The following is a 22,323-nucleotide window of genomic DNA, read 5'->3' on the forward strand; positions in this document are numbered from 1 at the left end:
TCGATTTGAAGAAACTATACACATCACATGGACTTTACCCATTGCCTTTTGGGGTTGTATGGTAGATCTTTTGAAACCTGCATATAAAGACATGTCTTGCTTGATATATGAGCATATTGGACCAGCAAATGGTTCAGCTGAACCATTTGCAAGTTCATGGGACATGCAAGCTCAAACAAACAAACAAACAAACAAACGAACAGAGGTGGACAAAGTACTCAACTCCATTACTTGAGTGAAAGTACAGATACTGCTGATCAAATATTACTCCATTACAAGTAAAAGTTGTAAAGACAGATTTTTACTTAAGTAAAAGTACAGAAGTACTTGCTTTTAAAAGTACTTAAGTACCAAAAGTAAATTTCCTTTTTTATGTCAATGCACTGTTTTATTGTTGTACGTAATACTTGCAATACTTCTGAAACAACTTAGAATACATTACACCTGCTGAATACACTGACTAGCTTGTAGTATATTTGGAATAAAGAGCTTTTAGAATGTTAAAAACCTACGGGGAAAACAAATGTAACACCCCTACCCACCCCCACAAAAGCAGGATGGTAGTGATCTCACACAGCTCTGGACACATCTATGTGTAGCCATTCATCCACATTTGAACAGAGTGGACAGTGAAATCCTGTAAATACAGAGTGATAAGGAAGAAAATAAAAAATCATACCTGCTTTAAAACCCAGCAACACAACTGTAGCTGTATAACTTTACAACAGCAAGACTTATTTGCCATCAAAACAAAAATTTAAAAAAATGCTGTCTAATCGCTCTCGTTGTACTTTGATGTCACACACAGAACAGTCTGTGCAGTGCTGCTTCAAGTCCAACACCTATTGTGTTTTATTAGGAGATGCACAACAGTTCTTCTGTGGCTTTATAGGTAATATTTTCACTTACACAATTTAGCAAAATCAGACAATATTGTGTCTAATATATACCACAATATTAACTTCTTATTATTTAATTGTTGTAAATAAATATCACATTTGCAACTGGTCAGTGTTCAAAAAATGTTGGGAAATACATAAACTTCATGTAGCCCTACAAGAGTGATTACTGATAAACTGTCTGAAAAAAAAGAGTCACGTTTTAGAGAAGAAACAAAGCACCCACTGACTTTCAAAACTGCTACATAGTAACGACTTTCTACTTCAAGGACCTTGATAGAAATGTAGTGGAGTGAAAAGTACAATATTTGTCTTTCAAATGTATGGAAGTTACAGTTATAAATCCCCAGAAAAAAATAATACTCAAGTAAAGTACAGATACTCAAAAAGTGTTCTTAAGTACAATACTCAAGTAAATGTACTTAGTTACTGTCCGCCTCTGCAAACGAACAACTGATGCTAGCAAACAAAAGCTGACATCAAACTGAACTACTGTCTGAATGTAACTGTAAACCAATTATTTGCCGTACAGAGGTTCATTTGGCACACAAACTCATGCACAAGCTGAGGGAATACACTGTATGCCATTAGCACCTGGAGGCAGAATTCGGCACAACACCGGGATCGGATGCACGGTGGATACGAGGCGGGAGAATGAAGCGCCCATCCCCAGTTGAACGGAGTGGGCTCGGGGCACGGCTACGGACCACATCAACAGCTGCTGCCTGACGGAGACGCTCAGCAGTCATTGCCTCACTCACACGCTGTAATTAACAAGCATGGTTATTTGTAACAAATAATTTGTTTCTCATTACACTACAGAGGACAAACGGGTTGGTGAGTGGATGGATGTGTTTTTTGTCAGCCAGTGCACATTAGAAAGCAAATGCTAAACCATGAACAATGCATGGTAGATAAATCTATACATAAGATTTCGTAACAGTGCTTTAAAAGTGATTACTCTTGCACTCACAAACATTTCACTTGCACTATGCCATCTAGGTCTCTTTAGTAAAATTCTCATTGCATCATTATAATAAGCTACTTGCAGCTCCTGTAAACTAGATGTTCTATAGTTGAACCACAGATGAGCAGTATAAGGTGTTGTACAATATGCTTTAAAAAGTGACACCTTCACCTCATCTGAACAGAAACTAAACTTACGTAAAAGTATATTCGCCTGCATATACATCATACGGCGTTGCCTTTCAATATCCTCATCGTCTGTCATGCGTTCAGTCAGTTCATGCATTACCTTAGGAGCATCCTTTATCACCTCAGTTGTTCCTGCCAGGGCTGCTACCCATGACTTCACATCCTGACCATATCCTGGAGGTACCAATACCTTATTAAACATAGAAATTAATGCTAAGCATTAAAAAAAAGGTTGGGGTAAGATTTTTTGGGGGGCTGGGTCAGCAAGGATGCATTACATTTTTCAAGTGACGGAACTTTCCAATTTAGATTTCAAATAAATGTTCTATTCAAAGAATTTTTAGCATAGTTTCCACAAACTCTGTTGGTTCTGATTTTAAATACTCCTCTATTAAGCACATGCCACAGGAAGGGGATGTAGCTCAGTGGTAGAGCGCATGCTTTGCATGTATGAGGCCCCGGGTTCAATCCCCGGCATCTCCAGAAATGTTTTTCTTTTATTTATCGCAATATATCATTAGACACTGTCATCATACAGTATTTTTTTTTTTATAAAAAAAAAAACATTTTTGAAAAAAGAACGGTATTCATAGATAATCATTCTTTGTTCAAACACGTCTCGTGTCGTTCTACGTATCCACGTCATACGTTCCTTCCGTGGCGACGGTAACCAGGGAGAAAGCTATGTTTACTCAAATGTCTGCAGCCTGACAACATGGCTATATCAAGAAATACGTCCGTATAAGTTAACTCCGCCGAATCTGTTATAAAAGTGAAGCATGCAGCTAAAGTATCTGAAGACTCTTCTGACTCCTCAGGTAAATATATTTACCACGTTATTATTTAGCGACGCTAACGTTAGCTAACTAACGTTAGCTCTTTGCAGTCCGCTATATGTAACTTAGGCATGATAACGCTTCTTAGCTTAGCAACACTAGGATGCTTATGTATCCTGCCAGATTTCGGCTTATGCCTTTACGTTGTGCAAAGAAACAGTAGAAATCACATTCCGAATGTTATTTAAATCTCAGTAAGCGACTCTGCATTGAACACGGTGTTGTCTGTATCTGTAATGTCTTTTCTTTAGGATGGAGCTGCGAAAGTCACCTGTATGGCTTGGGCTCCTAACAATACAAAGTTTGCAGTGTGCACTATTGATAGAGTGGTTATATTGTATGATGAGCAGGGAGAGAAAAAAGACAGATTTACTACAAAGCCTGCAGACCCCAAAGTAAGTTATCAGTAAATTATTGAATTATTGAACTGAATATTAAATATTCAAAATATATGTTGTATTCTGCCAATGCTAAATGTAATTTCTTAGTACGTCAGGAAAAGATATTCCAGTATGAAGCTATGACTTTGTCATTTGTTGCAGTATGGAAAGAAAACCTATGTGGTCAAGTCCATGGCATTTTCTCCTGATTCAACCAAGATAGCAGTGGCTCAAACAGACAACATCATATATGTTTACAAAATTGGAGAGGAGTGGTAAGTACTTCAGAACGCTACTAGTAATTCTGGCTTAATTAATGAATTAAGGCTGAGTCTTCAGCTTTTTCAAATATCAAAATCTGCTGTGATCCATAAAACATAGGCTTCTATAAAGGACTGGGATAAATGTATTAGTGCATAAAATAAACTATATTTTATATAGTGTGTGTTAAGTGTTGATTTTTGTGTAATATGCATCCATATGCATGTACTGTATGATATTTTGCATATAACAAAATAAATGTGTACAATTTAGAACTGAATAAAAAGTTTATCATATTTAACATACTGCTAGTTGTATTTTGAGGTGAAAAGCTAAGCGATACATAACCAAAATTGTATTATTTTACATTTCTAATGATGTTTTCTGTACCAGGGGAGATAAAAAGGTTATTTGCAACAAATTCATTCAAACAGTAAGTATTTTTATGATAAATAAAATGCATCATTAGGCAGCATTGCCATATATTTTGTGCATTAACAGTTTTTATTCTCTAGAGTGCTGTAACATGTCTGGTTTGGACATCAGAGCATGCAATAATATTTGGACTAGCAGAGGGAAAAGTAAGTATGCTTTGCACCTTAAGCTGAATTTCCTATTTTGTAAATATTCATTTTTTTGTTTTTATGTCAAATGCAGGTTCGTCAAGCCAATACAAAAACAAGCAAGTCCTCCACAATTTATGGAACAGACTCTTACGTTGTCTCACTAACGACAAAGTATGTATTTAAAATCCTGACCCTATGATTCTTGCTTCTTTGTCCAAGCACCCTTTTCTGGTTTGCTTACTGTGTTATTTTAGCATTATTTATATACTATTACAGGATTTATTCATATTGTAAATTCGATTTTATTTTAATATATTTTTTTAAATTTTAGTTTAAAGTTTAGTAATTGTATTATATGCTTTTATCATTTTTATTTTTACTTTTTTAGATTTCTACATTACATTTGTATTATTTTTATATTTTTTATATAACTTTAATTTATTTTTATTTAAGTTTTAGTCATTTCAGCATAAGACTGTTTATCTCCCTTGGTCCACTTTCCCAGTGTCTCAGGGAAGGGAATCCTCTCGGGCCATGCAGATGGAACGGTTGTTCGCTACTTCGTTGATGATGAAGGATCTGGGGAATCTCAGGTAAAGAGCTGCTTTATTATATTTAATTGTATTTATACCATAAAATATAATTCACATTTTATATCTTCACATGCTTAAAAGACTGATTATTTAATATATATTTGCTCTGATTGTTGAAAGGGCAAACTGTTGACTCATGCATGCCCACCGTACGCCCTGGCATGGGGCACCAACAGCATAATTGTGGCGGGATGCGATAAGAAGATTGTGGCCTATGGAAAGGAGGGCCACGTGCTTCAGACATTTGACTACAGCAGAGATCGCTCCGAAAAGGAATTCACAGTGGCAGCATGTAGCCCCAGTGGCCAGTCCATAGTCGTAGGAAGCTATGACAGGTGAGAGAGTTGTTTCAACACACTAAATAGAAAACAAAAATGTTTTGCCAGTGTCATGATATATATCTTATGCTAAATTGTTTTTCGTTAGGTTGCGAGTTTTCAATTGGAGTCCTCGAAAAGGCGTCTGGGATGAAGCTTCTCCCAAAGAGATTCCAAACCTGTACACCATCACAGCTCTGTCCTGGAAGAAAGACGGCTCTCGGCTTTCTGTGGTCAGTCTGGTTGGCCAATTTTAGAAAGATTTCAGAACTTCAGAGATTTTCAGAATACCTTAATTCTGTTCATATACTGAAACTTGTGCACACCAATCCTGCAAATATACTGAATCCCGCATATACAGTTCTGTCTCCAAGATGGTTATAATTTGGTAAGAAATGAGCGGGATAACAAAAACAAAAGAAACAGTGGCTTAATGATGTTGAGGTGCTGCTTTGCCACTTGGGACAGTTGAGGGGCTGTGGAGATGATGTGTAAATACATCTCTAAATTGCAGGGCACACTGTGTGGAGGAGTCGAGTTGTTTGACTGCTGTCTTCGGAGGAGTATTTACAAGAACAAATTTGAGATGACATACGTAGGACTAAGTCAAGTGAGCAATACTTGTAGATATTTAAAATGCACATTTCCGTTCATTTCAGTAGTGACTCTTATTTTTAATCTTGTTTACAGCCTACAAACTGGATGTTCTGAAACTTTGTTTCTTAAACCCTCTCAGGTTATTGTGAAGAATTTGTCCACTGGCACACGAGTAGTGCTGAAATCTCAGTATGGTTATGAGATAGATGAGGTGAAAGTCATGGGGAAGGATCGATATCTTGTGGCTCACACCTCTGACACACTGCTGCTGGGTGACCTGGTGTTCAACAAACTAAGTGAGGTAGGATGTCTAGTTTGAACTTGTTTGATTATTTACAGTTGCTTTATTTCTTCGATATAGTTCTGTTAGAACATTTTTTTTACATTCAGTCTGTATTAAAGTCTCTGTTTAGATGAAACAATCTATATTTAATGTTTCTGGACCAGTTTTCTCATATTGTAACAGAGTCAATGCCTCCATCGGGTGGACCAAGGTTTAAAATGTCTAATTAAAAGTTCAAGGGCTGTCATGGTTCACTGTGTTAATCCATGTTTAATTGAGTTTCCAAAGTGCTCTTATGGGAGTTAGAAGAAAGTTCAGTGTAACAAACAGGATAATGGTGAAGGGCCTTGGCTGCGGTGTCTCTCTGCCTCTGCTTCTTTCTGTGTAATGTAGTGGAAAGCAAAAGTTGATGACTGTGTTGTACTTCAATAAACAACATCACTCTCCCATTACAGGTGGCGTGGCAGGGGTCCGGGGGAAATGAAAAGTTTTTCTTTGAAAATGAAACGGTACATTGTTCTTTTATTGTATTATTGTGTGTTATTAAGATGCCTCAGTCGTTTATGAGAATGGTGCAAAGGGAAAACGACTGGGTTTAATGAATCATGCAGCCCTAGCTGATATAATTAAAGTCCTTGCTGTCTAATTGTAAATTGCTATATTTCTGGGTAGGTGTGCATGATTTTCAATGCTGGAGAGCTGGCGCTGGTGGAATATGGAAGCAATGAAATCCTGGGATCTGTTCGGACGGAGTTTATGAACCCACACCTTATCAGGTCTGCTATTTTGGAAACACTTTGGAACGCAAGAGCCAAGATAAAAGCAAAATGATTTACTTTTTTACTACTTTTGTTTTTTATAATCCTTCTAAAACCTTCTTTGCCTTGTAATGACTTTTCCTATATAATGTTATAAATTATATGTTGGAAAAGGAATTACTCAAGCATGGATGTTCCAAAACTTCAAACAAGCAAGAAATTCTATAATATTAAATATTATACAAAATAAATTGTAATATAATAATGTATATAGGATTTAGAATTTGATATATTTAATTTACTAATAATTACATTTAATAATCATTTACAAATATAGATACAATTAGGGCACGTCCTGTTTTTATATGTTGCAACACTTAATGCATCACATAATTTTATAGTGAACAATATTTTTGTACAGATAACAGGCAAAGGTACATTACCCACAAAAGTCATGTCTAAAACTGACCGCTAGATGGCGTAATTAACATTCGATTTCATATTAGCCCTGGTACTGTCATTCTGCTCTGAAAACTTCTGTTGCTGTTGATACATACAGCTGGCTCTTAGTGAGCAGACCTAGTCATCACAAATCAGCATTCATGTATAAAGCCTGTCAGGTGCTGTCAGAATGCAGTGCTTGGTTCCTCTTGATGGAGCACTGACAGGTCCCTCAGCACCCACAGGAAGTGTTTATTCCTCGGTTTGTGTGTTTGTGTTTGCAGTGTGCGTCTGAATGAGAGAAGGCAGAGGGGAGTGGAGGACAACAAAAAGTTGGCTTACCTCATTGACATCAAAACTATTGCCATTGGTAAGTTATTGCCCAGTGCTTCCAACAGGGATATGATTTCTTAATTATTTACCAAAATGAAATAATTATAATACAGAATACAGTCAAATAACTTTAGAATGTTTTAAGATTTTGAGTGACCAAATTGTATCCAATTCAAATGTATTTTTATTGTGCTTTTCAGGTGGTAATTAGGGATGACATCATTTTATTTTATAGCTAATCACGTCTTCCTGCTCTGATAGCTCAGTTTTGCATGTCCCATGTGATTTAAGATTAATTTAGACATTTAGTCTATTGAGCGAATGCAAAAATGTGAATTATAGTCACAGTAGCTCATAAAAGGAATCTCAGTCTGTTGTCATCAACAGCTTAATGAAACAACGTCATCGGTGGAATTAATTACATAATTGTCTGTTTCCGCTCTAAATGGGACACCTTCTCCATATGACCCGTTATTTGATTCCACAGAGAGAGGATCATTTGAGGGACAGTAGAAAGGTGTGTTGACGTTGAGTAGGTTCAGATGTTACCTTTCAATTAGATGGCGACCCTGCTGTGTCATCGTCATGGCCCTCTCCTTCACCGGCTACCGCCAGCCATCTGCCACGGTTCTGACCACTTCCTGTGTTAATTAAGTCCTGGCATGCTCCCTCTGTCCTGCTTGCCTTGTTTCTTCTTCAGGTGGTGAAAATGAGAAACAACTTTCATCCAATTTATTTTCCTCTGACAGACAGCAGAGTGCTTTTCCCCCTTACTGATCCATGTGCTTAAAACCTGTTCAGAAAGTGCAAATTGGAAAGTGTTTTTCCTCTCCTTCTGCCCCCCTTGCCCTCCTCCATAAGTGATGCTTCCCATCAGAATGGTTATTTGTGAACAAAGAGCCAGAAAAGCAGGGAAATGTCACAGAACGTGATTCATGAAAGACTCATTGATTTGTTTTTGTTGGGGCACGGATGTTCGGGGGCTATATGAACAGCAGTGCCTCCGTTTTTGCTGCATGTCTTTGTGTGCAAGTGTGTACGGTGACGTTCATGGCAGCCATCTCCAAATTTTTATCATTCTGTTATAGAATTATTTTTTGGATGGAAAATACTTCATCTGTTCTTTAAAAAACATTGTCTAAAAGCCTCATACTGTTTAAAAGTTTGAACTAGAATGCTTCATTTCTGGCCTTGGATCAACAGAAAAGAATCTGCATCTGGTATTTGGTGCATTCATCTCCCATAATCCTTTTCTCTTCCTGTTTTTCTCAGTGGACCTGGTGGGTGGGTATAATCTGGGCACTATAAGCCATGACTCCAAGATAGACTGGCTGGAGCTGAATGAAACGGGGCGTAAACTGCTTTTTAGGGACAAGAAACTCAGGGTAAGGGTCGAACGTCGTTATTTAAGCTCTAATATCACTAATAAAATCAGAATGACTTGTCACTTCTGTCTCTTTCTCCACATTCAGCTCCACCTGTATGACATTGCGAGTAGCATGAAGAACACCATGCTGAGTTTCTGTCCTTATGTTCAGTGGGTACCGGGTAGTGATGTAGTTGTGGCCCAGAACAGAGGAAACCTGTGCGTTTGGTACACCATCGACAGCCCGGAGAGGGTCACAATGTTTCCCCTCAAGGTGAGCTGAAGTTAATAGTGATTTTATTTACGTGGCTTGTCTATGTTGTTTAAGCACCTGATTTACTAAAATAACTATTCAAATTGGTTAAATATGCAAACATTTGCAAAGAATCGCACTACCACTGTGATCCAGACAACTAAGCTGTTTAAAATGAAGAAAATGTCTTGCTATACACAGCCGTTCAAAAGTTTTAGGTTGGTAAGATTTTTTTTTATGTTTTTGAAAGAAGTCTCATCCATGTTCACCCTATTTGCTCCTTATTGTTTCAGTTTCTTGTTTGAGTCCAGTGTGTTTAATCATTGCGACAGGGCGACATTGTAGATCTGGAGAGATCCAATGGCAAAACTGAAGTCATTGTGACTGAAGGGGTTAACTCTGTCTCCTACACTCTGGATGAAGGGCTGATTGAATTTGGCACAGCCATTGATGATGGTGACTATTACAGGTAAAAAAAAACCCACCACAGCCACCTGCAATAAACATGGATTAGACCTCAATTATGCTTAGTTTTGTAAACTTGTGCTGCTTAAAATGGCATAATTCACCCAAAAATGAAAATGTTGTCATTCTCATGGAACATAAGAAGATAATTTGAGAAATTAGTTTTTTTTTTTTTTGCTCATACAATAAAAGTCAGTGGCAACCAGAACAATTTGGTTACCAACATTTATGTTCTGCAAAACAAAGAAAGTCATGCAGGGTTGAAACGACATGATGTTGAAGCATGATGAGGGTGAGTAAATTATGTAAGTATCCTTATTTATAGCTGGACTTGTGTGTATGTGTGTGTGCGCAGAGCTACAGCATTCCTAGAGACCCTGGAGATGTCGGCAGAGACAGAGGCCATGTGGAAAACTCTGAGCAAACTCTCCCTAGAGGCACAACAGCTCCACATTGCTGAGAGGTTAGACAAGCAAGACAGTCCACCCACCTCTATGACTCAGCTACTGCTGCGATGACTTCAGCATAGCTATCCAGATCAAGTGTCTAACCTTGACAACTAGGAACCAGTATAACTGAATTGAAAAAATCTTGTAGTTTCTTTGAATTCCTTTACAAATCATCTCAGCATAATTTTTTTTATTTAACTTCCTCTATTGAACTTTACAAAGGGCCGTCGTCCTAAGCTACAAGTGGGACAATTTTAAAGTTGCAAAAGTGACATAGGGTCATCTCATTCAATATTTGGATACTTGCAATTATAGGCAACAAATTTCTTACATGGCATTAAATGTGTTAAAGAAGCAGCATAGTACGCAGCAAAGATTTGCAGTGCAGTTGATTATGATATTTGAAGTGCTAAATTCAAATAAATTAAACATTAAATAAATAATTTCATTTTTGTTGGGCCACCTTAACAAACCCATGGAAGAATGTTCTGTGTATTGTTTACCAACACTCAAAGACAGCACAGATACTGGCAGATGTGTGCAAATAAACATTTACTTACAGCCCTTGTACTGGCAATAGAAAAACACCTTTCACATGATTGCATAAACACAATAATCTTACTGTCTTTCTTAATGATTCTTTCAATCTATTAATAGCATTGCTGCATTTATTTTTGCGCCTTTTATTTATTTTTTTTAATTTGCTCTTAATATGTATCTAATTGGCACTACAGAAGAACTAAACAATTAAATATAAACACATAGAATCAGCAAAGTAACAATATATTCTTAAAGGGGTCATATTATAAATATGTAATATTCCTTGATCCTTTGAAATGAAAGTATTTACTATAGGCACACTGTCCTCAAAATATCTTGCCCAAGAAGTTCAAAAAGAATTGACTGATATAATTGATATATTAACACATGACAACCTATATGTAAATGTCACCAATGTGTCAAAAGGTAATTCTGGCTGTTTTTGGGGCAGTTAAAAACCATATTTGACATATTTGACTCTTTTCACAGGTGAAAATGCCATTTCCATAGAAATCTTAAAGGAATAGTTCACCCAAAAATGAAAATTTACTCACCCTCAGGCCATTCAAGGTGTAGACAAGTTTGTTAATTGAGAAGAGATTTGGAAAAATTTAGCATTATATCACTTGCTCACCAATGGATCCTCTGCAGTGATTGGATGCTGTCAGAGAAAGGGTGGTCACATAAAACTGTTTTTGCATATAAAAAAAATATATATATATATATATAAACTGAATTGCACTATAAATTGACCTCAGGGAATAAAATAAAAAATGTATGATGCTTTAATATATTCTGAATTGTTCTGTAGGCAAAGACCCCAAAACTGTCTTAAAGACAGCAGTATTTCCACTTAAGGAAATAATTACATTTTGCATATAGCAGTGAATGTTTAATGCATGTTAGAAGCATTAGTCAAAAGAACCTTAAAGAAAGCTACTATTCTGGACAGCTGCTCTATGTGTTACATTTTAAATGCAGAAATGTGTCTCAGATAATTTTCTGCCTAAAGAAAAATGTGTGTAATCTGGTGCAAAACCCCTTCACCTGAGGGAGGATAAACGCTTTAGCACTAAGCACCAAAGGTCCTCTTAAAAAGGCATCCAGTCGCTTTAGGAGGCAGTGAGAATGTTTAGAGTTTTCCTTTTACTGTATAAGCATTTTTAAGAGGGTTTGAAGCTGGAATTTAAAATAGAGGGGCTTTAATAATGCAGGATTGGTATGTTATATATAGGCTTATCTGCATAAAGCATTCAGATAAAAAGTGGTCTGACCGTGAATGAGAATGCAAATGAAAGAATTGACTGGATACTCTTCCTGCTGCCCCTTTGCTTGTTGTCACTTTTAGACATGTTAGACATTTTTAGAAATGTTTTAGACATTTTAGACATGGCTGATGGTTGGGTTTTTCCGCAGGTGTTTTGCAGCCCTTGGGGATGTGTCCAAAGCCAGATTTCTAAATGAGACCAACAAAATTGCAGATGCAGTCTCAAAGGAATATGTATGTAGTGCACACGATTTTTTTGAAGGACAGACAGGTTCTGTAGCATCTCTAATAGTATGTCTGTTCACTTGTAGAATGTAAATTTTTTTTGTTGTTGTACTTGTGCTTATGTATTTTACAGTTAATTGTTAATATCCTCTCCTGTAGGGTGGTGATGGTACAGACCACTACCAGGTGAAAGCACGACTGGCCATGTTGGATAAGAACTTTAAACTTGCAGAGATGTATTACATGGAACAGGTAAAGAATAGTTTCTGATACCTACAACTATTAAATTCAAAAGAAAATAAATAAAACCCTTTTTAAATTAGTAAACTAGTAAAACTGTTTTAAAACTGTTCATTTAATTATTTAATTACAAATTAAATGTTAAGGTACATTAAAATTAATAATTAAAAATAATTGTAAAATAATTATTATTGATTTTAAAGTTCATTTTGGGAAAAAAAAAAGCTTTTGCCACTGCTTTTCTTTATCCATTTGCCACTTGAGTTCAAAAATGGCATTGGACAGTTCATACGTAGGAGCAACAGAGCTTAGATGGTTATATCTCGATTGCTGCAAGTAATATTGCTGTAACTCTGCAGAATGCAGTGGATGAAGTGATGGAAATGTACCAGGAGCTTCACATGTGGGATGAATGTATTGCAGTGGCAGAGGCAAAGGTAATATCTGTTTTTACATACAATAACATAAATATTCATAACCTCTAGTCCACATTTTTTCTTTTATTTAGCCTAAAACAGGGGTTCTCAACAGGTTTTGCCCAGATACATTGGAACTCAAGTAGTGATCCAACATGGAACCAGAATTGTTTGTTGAACACAAGTAAAAAAATTTCCTTAAAATCAATCATTGCAGTTTATTACTGTGTAACATTGCATTATTACCATGAACTGCAACAGTGTACAAAATTTGTCTGGATTCTGAATGTCTCTTGAATTTTGATGGTTTCATGCTGCCAGCAGTCAATAATTCACAGCACAAAACATATTATAGACAGCACAAACCATGTTTATTTTCATTTTGAGTGATTCCATTGTCTCTGTCATATTTTCATTTAACTTGTGTAGTTTTGTTTGTTTTTTTGAATATCACACAATTTATCCATGTTCCCACAATATTTTCACATCTCTTATAAAAGTTGATAAGCCTTTTTATGTTACTTAACATCTTAACTATGCAGAATTATATGGTTAGTTGCAATCTGCATTTAGCAGCTGTCTATGATCAGCTTTTTACTAATGTTAAATGTGTTTATCCCTTCAAGGGCCACCCAGAGTTGGACAATTTGAGACACAGTTACTATTCTTACCTAATGGAGACTAATCAGAATGAGAAAGCTGGTGAAGTAAAGGAGAATGAAGAAGACTTCACTGGTGCTGTTAACCTCTACCTGAAAGCAGGACTTCCTGCCAAAGCTGCTTGGTTGGCCATGAGCAGAGACGAGCTCTTATCAAGCCATGACATCATCAGCCGTATCACTGCTGCACTCATCAAAGGAGAGTTTTATGAGAGGGTGAGTTTGACCTGTGACGGAATGTGTCTTGACATAATGGCAACTGTTAAGTTCCATGCATTCATAACTTTGAAATGAGTTGCAGAACCACTCGCACAAGTCACTGCCATGGAATTGTTTTGCAGATTTGAAGGGAAATAGTTTTACCTCTAATTATTCATAATTATTCATAATAATTAAACTCAACAGGCAGGCGACCTGTTTGAAAGGACAAGAAATAATCAAAGAGCCTTGGAGTGCTACCGCAAGGGAAATGCTTTTAAGAAAGGTGAGTCTAGCTGGTAAGAACAATCAGAATAGGGTGTTACATTATAGTTGGAACAATAAGTCAGTGGTTGTAATGCAAAGCATCAGAGCTATAGATTCATTGCCTTCTTTGACCTCTGCTGATTGCATTGTGCTTCCACAGCGGTGGATCTGGCTCGCGTTGCCTTTCCTGCAGAAGTTGTAAAGCTGGAGGAAGTGTGGGGTGACTACCTAGTGCAGCAGAAACAAATGGATGCTGCTATCAACCACTACATAGAAGCTGGGTGAGTTTCTAAAGTAACAATCCTCTAGAGATCAGGGGAATTTTAGTTAGAAAATGGAAAAAAATACATTTTCAATTTCATTTTTACTTCTGTTTAATTTTAATGGTGCATATACACCACTGATCAAAAGTTTCATTTTATCCAGCAAGGATGCATTAAATTGTTCAAAAGTGACAGTAAAGACATTTATTATGTTACAAAAGATTTTACAAAATAAATGCTGTTTTTTAATGTTCTTTTTAACATTTATGTTACAGATGATTTGTATCTCGAATTCTTTTAATCTTTCTATTCATCAGAGTCCTGAAAATATATTACAGTTTCCACAAAAAAATAAGCAACAGCACAGCTGTTTTCAACATTGATAATTATAATTAAAGTTTATTGAGCACCAAATGAGCATATTAGATATTAGATTTCTGAAGGATCACACCGAAGGTGACACTGAATACTGGTTATGGCTATAGTTATGGCTGCTGAAAATTCACCTTTACCATCACAGAAATAAATTGCATTTTAAAATATATTATTTTTTTCTATAAAATATCTTAAATTGTAATATTTACCAATATTACTGCTTTTATATTTTTGATCAAATAACTGCAGCCTTTGTAAGCTTAAGAGACTTCTTTCAAAGGCATTAAAAACAGCTTACCGACCCCAAACTTTTGATGTTTAGTGTACACTTAATATTTTAATGTAATGTTTTTATTTAATTTTGTTATACTTTTCATTCCTTATAAAACTTCAAATGTTCCTTCTTCTCCAATTTGTTTCATGCCACCTTTGAAACATTTCTCAGAGATGGCCGCACCATAATTTTGCTGTGACCATTCTGGTTTATTATCGGGTTTACCTGCCCTTAAACATGGCCAGGCACCATTTTATTTGTCCTTACCCAACTCTGTAATTTCCTCCCTGTTAAAGACGTTCCACCAAGGCCATAGAGGCAGCGATCGCAGCACGCCAGTGGAAGAAAGCATTGCACATACTGGAGCAACAGGAGGACAAGACTGCCGCCAAATATTACCTGAAAATAGCTCAGCACTATGCTTCTGTACAGGAGTTTGAGGTAAAAAGCATACATTCCATCTGTCAAATATTAACAAATGGACTTAAATTCCTGAAAAATATGATCTTGTTTGAATCTGTGTTTGCTAATCTTGTTTCTCTGATCTACAGGTGGCAGAACGTCTGTTTGTTAAGGGTGATCATACTAAAGATGCTATAGATATGTACACTCAGGCTGGGCGATGGGAGCAAGCTCATAAGGTCAGTGTCACATTATGCCTCTCTGCAAAGATACTGATAAATTATACATTCATTAATAATAGCTGTATATTTTAGGGCCAGTATTTTTGTTTATGATTAAATGCTTTAGATCCCATACAGTAGATTTACATTGAAAGAGAGAACTGAGACATATATATAACTTGAGTTGGCCTCTTTTGACTTTGGCCAATAAGCAACCACCAAGAACACTCTAGCAATTGCATAGCAACATGCTAACAAATCAGTGTGCAGTAGTAATTATAAATTGGGTGGATGGAAGCTGAGAACACAACTGCAACTTGTTTTGTTTTTTTGTTTCTTTATTCAAATCATGAACAATTTACATTTAAATTATTACTAATCATCAGCAATTTACATTTGTATTATTATGTATAATTTTTCCCCCCTCTTTTGTTTTCTCTCTGTCCGTCTCCGACACAGCTTGCTGTGAAGTGCATGTCACAAGAGGATGTGTCTGCCCTCTACATCAGCAGAGCACAAGAGTTAGAGAAAGAGGGGAAGTACAAAGAAGCCGAACGGTAAAAACATACACACACTGTTGTTTTTCTAATCTGACCTTTTTGACTGGGTTAATTTATAATAATTAATAAATTCATTTATTTTTTAAAGACAAAAACTAAATGTATAACTCTGAATAGAATGTCAACATGTTTGAGATTTCAGTCACATTTCATACTGGAATTCATACTTTGCATTTCACATATTTGAAATGTACCTCTCTGTCTTTAGGCTTTTTACCACAGTAGATGAACCAGACTTGGCCATCACCATGTACAAGAAGAACACAATGTATGATGATATGATCCGTTTAGTCGCTGTTCATCACAAAGACCTGCTGCAGGAAACACACATTCACGTGGCCAAGGTTCAAGAGAACATTTGGGCCATTCTTTTATTATTCCTATTCACATTTAGTTACAAAACACATTTGACCCAAGTCTCTTTCGGTGCTGTTTTGTCTTGTTATTGCTCAGTAGATCCTTCACATGGTCTGAGTGCTGTGTGCTGTGTTTGTAACAGGAGCTAGAGGCTGAATCCAGGTTTCAGGAAGCGGAGTATCATTACCTAGAGGGTCAAGACTGGAAAGCCGCTGTGAACATGTACAGAGTCAATGATATGTGGGAGGAAGCTTATCGGGTGTGTGTGCACACTACATGGCCTTATACAGTATAATACTTGAGTTGATATAATGTAGAATGTAGAGAGTTTTAAACATTCATAGTTCCTCTGCATGTCTTTGCAACAGATAGCGAAGACCCATGGAGGAGCCAGTGCCCATAAGCAAGTGGCCTATCTGTGGGCAAAAAGTCTTGGAGGAGAGGCGGCAGTTAAACTGCTCAACAAGTTTGGCTTTTTAGAAACCGCCATTGACTTTGCAGCTGATAACTTGTAAGTCTCTGCTAAGTCAGTGTTAGGACTTAATAGTGGTTTTCAGTCCTTTAATTTCTAGTCTTTTCAGGTATAATTAGTGCATACAGATAACAATTGCACCAATCACTGCATATAGTCAAACTGGCCTATATTTACCATATAATGAAACACTCTTTGTCTTTTTTAGCACATTTGACTTTGCATTTGAGTTGGCCCGACTCGCAATGAAACCGAAGATTCCTGATATTCATCTCAAAAATGCCATGTTCCTCGAGGACCAGGTATAACTAACTGGGGAGAAATTATTCTTTTTTTCTACACCGTTAACACCTGTGAATATGAAGTAGACAAAGACAACTAAAATGGTCCACTTTCAAGGTCGGGGCTGTGAATGCAAATTATACTGGGGTCTTTTCACTTTTCGTGTCTGATTTGGTCTTTATAATGCAGAATTTAGTGTGAAGATTGAATGTTTATTGCTTTGTAAGTTATTTTTTCTGTAGGTTTATTTCAATTCATATAATAAACATAAACACAAATAATAATTATAAATAAAATAATGTTTTATATAACAATATAGTTTTATAAAATAACAAATATAAATAAATGGGCAAAAATTTGTTGGTAAAAATGTCAATCACCAGCCATTGTAGCTAGTGGGCAAAAAAATTAAATTAAATTTCCCACTCTGACTGCAGAAATGTGTAATCAAAGTAGTCTTGCAGAATGCTAAAGCTATGACATTTTGAAAATATTGTTGTATTAAAGTTTTTTATTATGACATATTACTCTACACTTACTCTAAGACATGCCCGCACAGAGTTTTTATTCTTATTATTAATACCCAGACCCAGAGTTTATTATTCTCGTTATTAATGATCACATGGTGCACAGCATGATTGTAATTTTTAACTTTTAAGGGCAAATTCAATGAGGCTGAGACTGAGTTCATCAAAGCCGGGAAGCCCAAGGAGGCTGTGCTAATGTGAGTGAGCTTTTATATCACACTGTCCTACCCCAGTACACACACAGACCATTCTATAGGGGGGATTGCATCGCTTCAGTATTTTTGTGTGCATAGATTACTGATAGATTTTCTGCACTTTCTCACATTACAAGCAATGAGTAGCTGGAAGCAGGTGGCACAGGTATTGAGAGTGTTTGATTTGTAGATCTCATGGAGGAGTGGTATGCTGGCAGCTAAAGATGATCTCATGACTCCAAGAAATCATATTGTTAATGATCTAAAAAGTTTTTATTTTTCTTTTAAATATAAATATAACAAAAATTTCTGAGGCTTACTGTATGCTTAAAAAAAGGAAGTAAGGAAAAAAAACAAAAAAAAAACATTATCCTATGGAATTTTAGCCTATTTTTCTATCCTAATATTACCTTTTATCCCATGCAAGTTAATTTATCTAGTTTTGAGGATGTTCATATATTTTTGCACTGGAAACAAGACATGACATAAAAATACTCTTAACTGAGCTTTGCAGTGATGAAAAAAGGGAATAATAATATTTTTCTACACTTTGTTCAATTATTATTTGGATTTGCGTAATGGTTTCAGTATCTTTAATCCAGCTGACTTCATGATTTATTATGTGGTCGTTGTATATACATTGTATCATAGAATTTCTAAAAATTATCTTTAAAATATGGGTGACAGTGTGTCTATTTCTATTGCAGGCATGTCCATAACAAGGACTGGAGTAATGCCCAGAGGGTGGCAGAGGCTCATGATCCGGAAAGTGTGGCAGACATTCTAGTGAGCCAGGCCAAGTTCTGTTTTGACCAGAAGGAATTCCAAAAAGCAGAGGCCTTCCTGCTCAGGGCCCAAAGGCCTGAACTAGCTATTAAATACTACAAAGTAAGAGTCCTCAATCCTTAAAACACAATCTGTACATAGACAGTAAAACAAGTCTTCTTCATTGTAGAATATCATGGATTTGATGCCCTTTAAAGATGACCATGCTGTAGTAAACATCACCAAATAGCACAGAGATCGAAACTTTATGAACATTTTTAAGAAAAATCAGGGCAGCTACTTTCTGTAGTTTAAGTTTTACAGAAACAGAACAGTTCACACAAAAATGTAATTTGCTCACACTCATGTTGTTCCGAATCCCATATGATTTAGGTCAAACATAAAAGGAGACGTTTTATAATTCATTTCAGTGACCTTTTTTTTGTTGTAAAACTCTAAAACCCTCCCAAAGTTAAATTCATTGTTCACAATCACTGGAAAAAACATAATTAATTGAATTGAATTAGCATGTTACATTATACAGTAAATGAATAAAAAAAAAAAAAAATCATGACAGGAATAGAGCCAACAGCAATAAATGTTTAAAATAACTTTAAATTACTTTAAAATGACAAAATTGATTGCACTTATATTTTCATAAATTGTTAGTTTGAATATTATAAAAAAGCTTTGTATGAGCAAATGTAAGATTTCTTATTATTAGCTAATTATGAATATTAAGTTCTGCAGGCTTTGAAGAACCATATTTTCTTATCCAGGATGCTGGCATGTGGACTGATGCAATGCGGATCTGTAAAGACTATTTGCCCAGCAAGCTGAGCGTCCTTCAAAAGGAATATGAAAGCGAGGGCAACTGGTAAAAGAACTCTCTTTTAACTCCACTACTGTTTCTTTTTTTCCTGCTTTTACTTTCATATGTCTCATTTGCTGTATCAGAAAATCCTCCCTTGTTTATTGTTCTTCAGAAACTAGGGCTCTGCAGTTGTGCAGAAAAACTAGCAGCTCTGAACTACATTTGGATCCTCTTTTCGTTGCTTTGCTTTCCTCCTTTATTAGAACATGGCAGCTTTTTATCCTAAATTAAATCCATAATGAGCAGCTCATTAATGCGCAGACACGCAGCAAATCCGTCTCCACTGATAATTTTCCTATTTTTAATGACTTGTGGGAAAACATCAAAGGCTTCTTCGCTGTCTTCCCTGGGAAGAAAAAGAGAAACATTTTGCATAGTCAGTTCAAGGCCCACTGAGCAGCAGTAATATAGGCTTCTTGTATCATTAACCTATTTTCAATCAAGAGTCTGAACTTTCTTGGCATGTTGTCCTTATAAATTGACTCTGCTGGTCACTTTATGATCCCAAAGGTGTTTTTTTTTCTTTCCAAAGGCAGAGGTGTTGGATGTGTGTCCCTTCAGCCATGTGTCTTTGTTTTGCCTGTCTATTGCGCTGAGCCTTATGTACAGCAGTATGAAGCAGAAAGTGGTTGAGTGCTTGCCTTCACAGCTGTGAAATTCAGTTCACTTTTTGCAGTTTTTAAGCCATAATTTCTGAACACTGAAGCACACAAAACATGGTACTGGATTTTTTAAAGCTGGAGGTTTTTCATGTAGCTTTCACGGTCATTAACCACCAAGCCATCTCAGGATTTGAAGTACAGAAGTCTGAAGACCTTTAATAAATAAGGGTTTCAAGTCTTTATTCAAAACTCTCACAGTAAAATGAACTGCAAACTATTTAGCCAGCACTAATAAAATGATAGTACTTACTGTAAAAGCAGTGAGTGTTTTTCTTCCCATGAGTACTACGACATCACTAGTGACGGAAGGAAAGTAGGAAACGGTAAACATGTCTTACAAGTCTATGAGAAATAAACATACTGTATATGTGTGTGTTTACAGGGGTGTGGAAGGTATGGTTGAGCAAGCTCAGGAGTGGGAACAGACAGGCGAGTATGCCAGAGCCGTCGACTGCTATCTGAAAGTGAAGGACTCATCTAACATGGACTTGCTGATGAAGTGTTGGATGAAGGTAAAGTCCAGACTCAGAGCCACCTGGCTGCAGTCACCATGTCCTCTAACTTCATAAAGAGCACTATTTCCTAGTAAATTCTTTTTATTACATTTTCAATGTGTTTAAATTCATTATTTTAGCAGTGTCAGCAAGTATGATTTAAGCTCTATAAACTTTCACGTGCAAAATCCAGTCAATTTTAATAGAAATTCCATGCAATTGATTGCACTTATATTTTCATAAATTGTTAGTTTGAATATTATAAAAAAGCTTTGTATGAGCAAATGTAAGATTTCTTATTATTAGCTAATTATGAATATTAAGTTCTGCAGGCTTTGAAGAACCATATTTTCTTATCCAGGATGCTGGCATGTGGACTGATGCAATGCGGATCTGTAAAGACTATTTGCCCAGCAAGCTGAGCGTCCTTCAAAAGGAATATGAAAGCGAGGGCAACTGGTAAAAGAACTCTCTTTTAACTCCACTACTGTTTCTTTTTTTCCTGCTTTTACTTTCATATGTCTCATTTGCTGTATCAGAAAATCCTCCCTTGTTTATTGTTCTTCAGAAACTAGGGCTCTGCAGTTGTGCAGAAAAACTAGCAGCTCTGAACTACATTTGGATCCTCTTTTCGTTGCTTTGCTTTCCTCCTTTATTAGAACATGGCAGCTTTTTATCCTAAATTAAATCCATAATGAGCAGCTCATTAATGCGCAGACACGCAGCAAATCCGTCTCCACTGATAATTTTCCTATTTTTAATGACTTGTGGGAAAACATCAAAGGCTTCTTCGCTGTCTTCCCTGGGAAGAAAAAGAGAAACATTTTGCATAGTCAGTTCAAGGCCCACTGAGCAGCAGTAATATAGGCTTCTTGTATCATTAACCTATTTTCAATCAAGAGTCTGAACTTTCTTGGCATGTTGTCCTTATAAATTGACTCTGCTGGTCACTTTATGATCCCAAAGGTGTTTTTTTTTCTTTCCAAAGGCAGAGGTGTTGGATGTGTGTCCCTTCAGCCATGTGTCTTTGTTTTGCCTGTCTATTGCGCTGAGCCTTATGTACAGCAGTATGAAGCAGAAAGTGGTTGAGTGCTTGCCTTCACAGCTGTGAAATTCAGTTCACTTTTTGCAGTTTTTAAGCCATAATTTCTGAACACTGAAGCACACAAAACATGGTACTGGATTTTTTAAAGCTGGAGGTTTTTCATGTAGCTTTCACGGTCATTAACCACCAAGCCATCTCAGGATTTGAAGTACAGAAGTCTGAAGACCTTTAATAAATAAGGGTTTCAAGTCTTTATTCAAAACTCTCACAGTAAAATGAACTGCAAACTATTTAGCCAGCACTAATAAAATGATAGTACTTACTGTAAAAGCAGTGAGTGTTTTTCTTCCCATGAGTACTACGACATCACTAGTGACGGAAGGAAAGTAGGAAACGGTAAACATGTCTTACAAGTCTATGAGAAATAAACATACTGTATATGTGTGTGTTTACAGGGGTGTGGAAGGTATGGTTGAGCAAGCTCAGGAGTGGGAACAGACAGGCGAGTATGCCAGAGCCGTCGACTGCTATCTGAAAGTGAAGGACTCATCTAACATGGACTTGCTGATGAAGTGTTGGATGAAGGTAAAGTCCAGACTCAGAGCCACCTGGCTGCAGTCACCATGTCCTCTAACTTCATAAAGAGCACTATTTCCTAGTAAATTCTTTTTATTACATTTTCAATGTGTTTAAATTCATTATTTTAGCAGTGTCAGCAAGTATGATTTAAGCTCTATAAACTTTCACGTGCAAAATCCAGTCAATTTTAATAGAAATTCCATGCAACCGGGA

The 22,323-nt window shown here is 36.4% G+C and overlaps 1 protein-coding gene and 1 non-coding gene across 2 annotated transcripts in view; both read left to right on the plus strand.

Annotated features, from left to right (window-relative positions):
* Positions 1–2,465: 2,465 nt before the first annotated feature.
* trnaa-ugc (transfer RNA alanine (anticodon UGC)) lies at positions 2,466–2,537 on the plus strand. Its single transcript has one exon. It is a non-coding gene; the product is annotated as a tRNA-Ala (tRNA).
* A 196-nt stretch (positions 2,538–2,733) lies between these two features.
* The window catches only part of LOC107675043 (intraflagellar transport protein 172 homolog), a 29,614-nt gene continuing 10,024 nt past the window's right edge, over positions 2,734–22,323 (plus strand). The window contains exons 1-37 of the mRNA XM_016469232.1: positions 2,734–2,872; positions 3,142–3,285; positions 3,433–3,545; positions 3,925–3,964; positions 4,047–4,112; positions 4,189–4,268; positions 4,603–4,690; positions 4,811–5,025; positions 5,117–5,240; positions 5,522–5,617; positions 5,744–5,905; positions 6,343–6,396; positions 6,560–6,663; positions 7,371–7,456; positions 8,692–8,804; positions 8,892–9,059; positions 9,371–9,507; positions 9,859–9,966; positions 11,909–11,993; positions 12,144–12,236; positions 12,584–12,661; positions 13,267–13,515; positions 13,705–13,783; positions 13,925–14,045; positions 14,973–15,117; positions 15,228–15,317; positions 15,759–15,856; positions 16,068–16,203; positions 16,359–16,475; positions 16,585–16,727; positions 16,897–16,990; positions 17,630–17,694; positions 18,399–18,579; positions 19,236–19,333; positions 20,375–20,504; positions 20,848–20,945; positions 21,987–22,116. Coding sequence (XP_016324718.1) covers positions 2,834–2,872; positions 3,142–3,285; positions 3,433–3,545; positions 3,925–3,964; positions 4,047–4,112; positions 4,189–4,268; positions 4,603–4,690; positions 4,811–5,025; positions 5,117–5,240; positions 5,522–5,617; positions 5,744–5,905; positions 6,343–6,396; positions 6,560–6,663; positions 7,371–7,456; positions 8,692–8,804; positions 8,892–9,059; positions 9,371–9,507; positions 9,859–9,966; positions 11,909–11,993; positions 12,144–12,236; positions 12,584–12,661; positions 13,267–13,515; positions 13,705–13,783; positions 13,925–14,045; positions 14,973–15,117; positions 15,228–15,317; positions 15,759–15,856; positions 16,068–16,203; positions 16,359–16,475; positions 16,585–16,727; positions 16,897–16,990; positions 17,630–17,694; positions 18,399–18,579; positions 19,236–19,333; positions 20,375–20,504; positions 20,848–20,945; positions 21,987–22,116 — 4,167 coding nt within the window. The 5' untranslated portion in view covers positions 2,734–2,833. The remainder of the gene's footprint in view (positions 2,873–3,141; positions 3,286–3,432; positions 3,546–3,924; positions 3,965–4,046; positions 4,113–4,188; positions 4,269–4,602; positions 4,691–4,810; positions 5,026–5,116; positions 5,241–5,521; positions 5,618–5,743; positions 5,906–6,342; positions 6,397–6,559; positions 6,664–7,370; positions 7,457–8,691; positions 8,805–8,891; positions 9,060–9,370; positions 9,508–9,858; positions 9,967–11,908; positions 11,994–12,143; positions 12,237–12,583; positions 12,662–13,266; positions 13,516–13,704; positions 13,784–13,924; positions 14,046–14,972; positions 15,118–15,227; positions 15,318–15,758; positions 15,857–16,067; positions 16,204–16,358; positions 16,476–16,584; positions 16,728–16,896; positions 16,991–17,629; positions 17,695–18,398; positions 18,580–19,235; positions 19,334–20,374; positions 20,505–20,847; positions 20,946–21,986; positions 22,117–22,323) is intronic.

The sequence above is a fragment of the Sinocyclocheilus anshuiensis genome, unplaced genomic scaffold (assembly GCF_001515605.1).
Source record: "Sinocyclocheilus anshuiensis isolate Anshui unplaced genomic scaffold, SAMN03320099.WGS_v1.1 scaffold776, whole genome shotgun sequence".
Classification (NCBI taxonomy): domain Eukaryota; kingdom Metazoa; phylum Chordata; class Actinopteri; order Cypriniformes; family Cyprinidae; genus Sinocyclocheilus; species Sinocyclocheilus anshuiensis.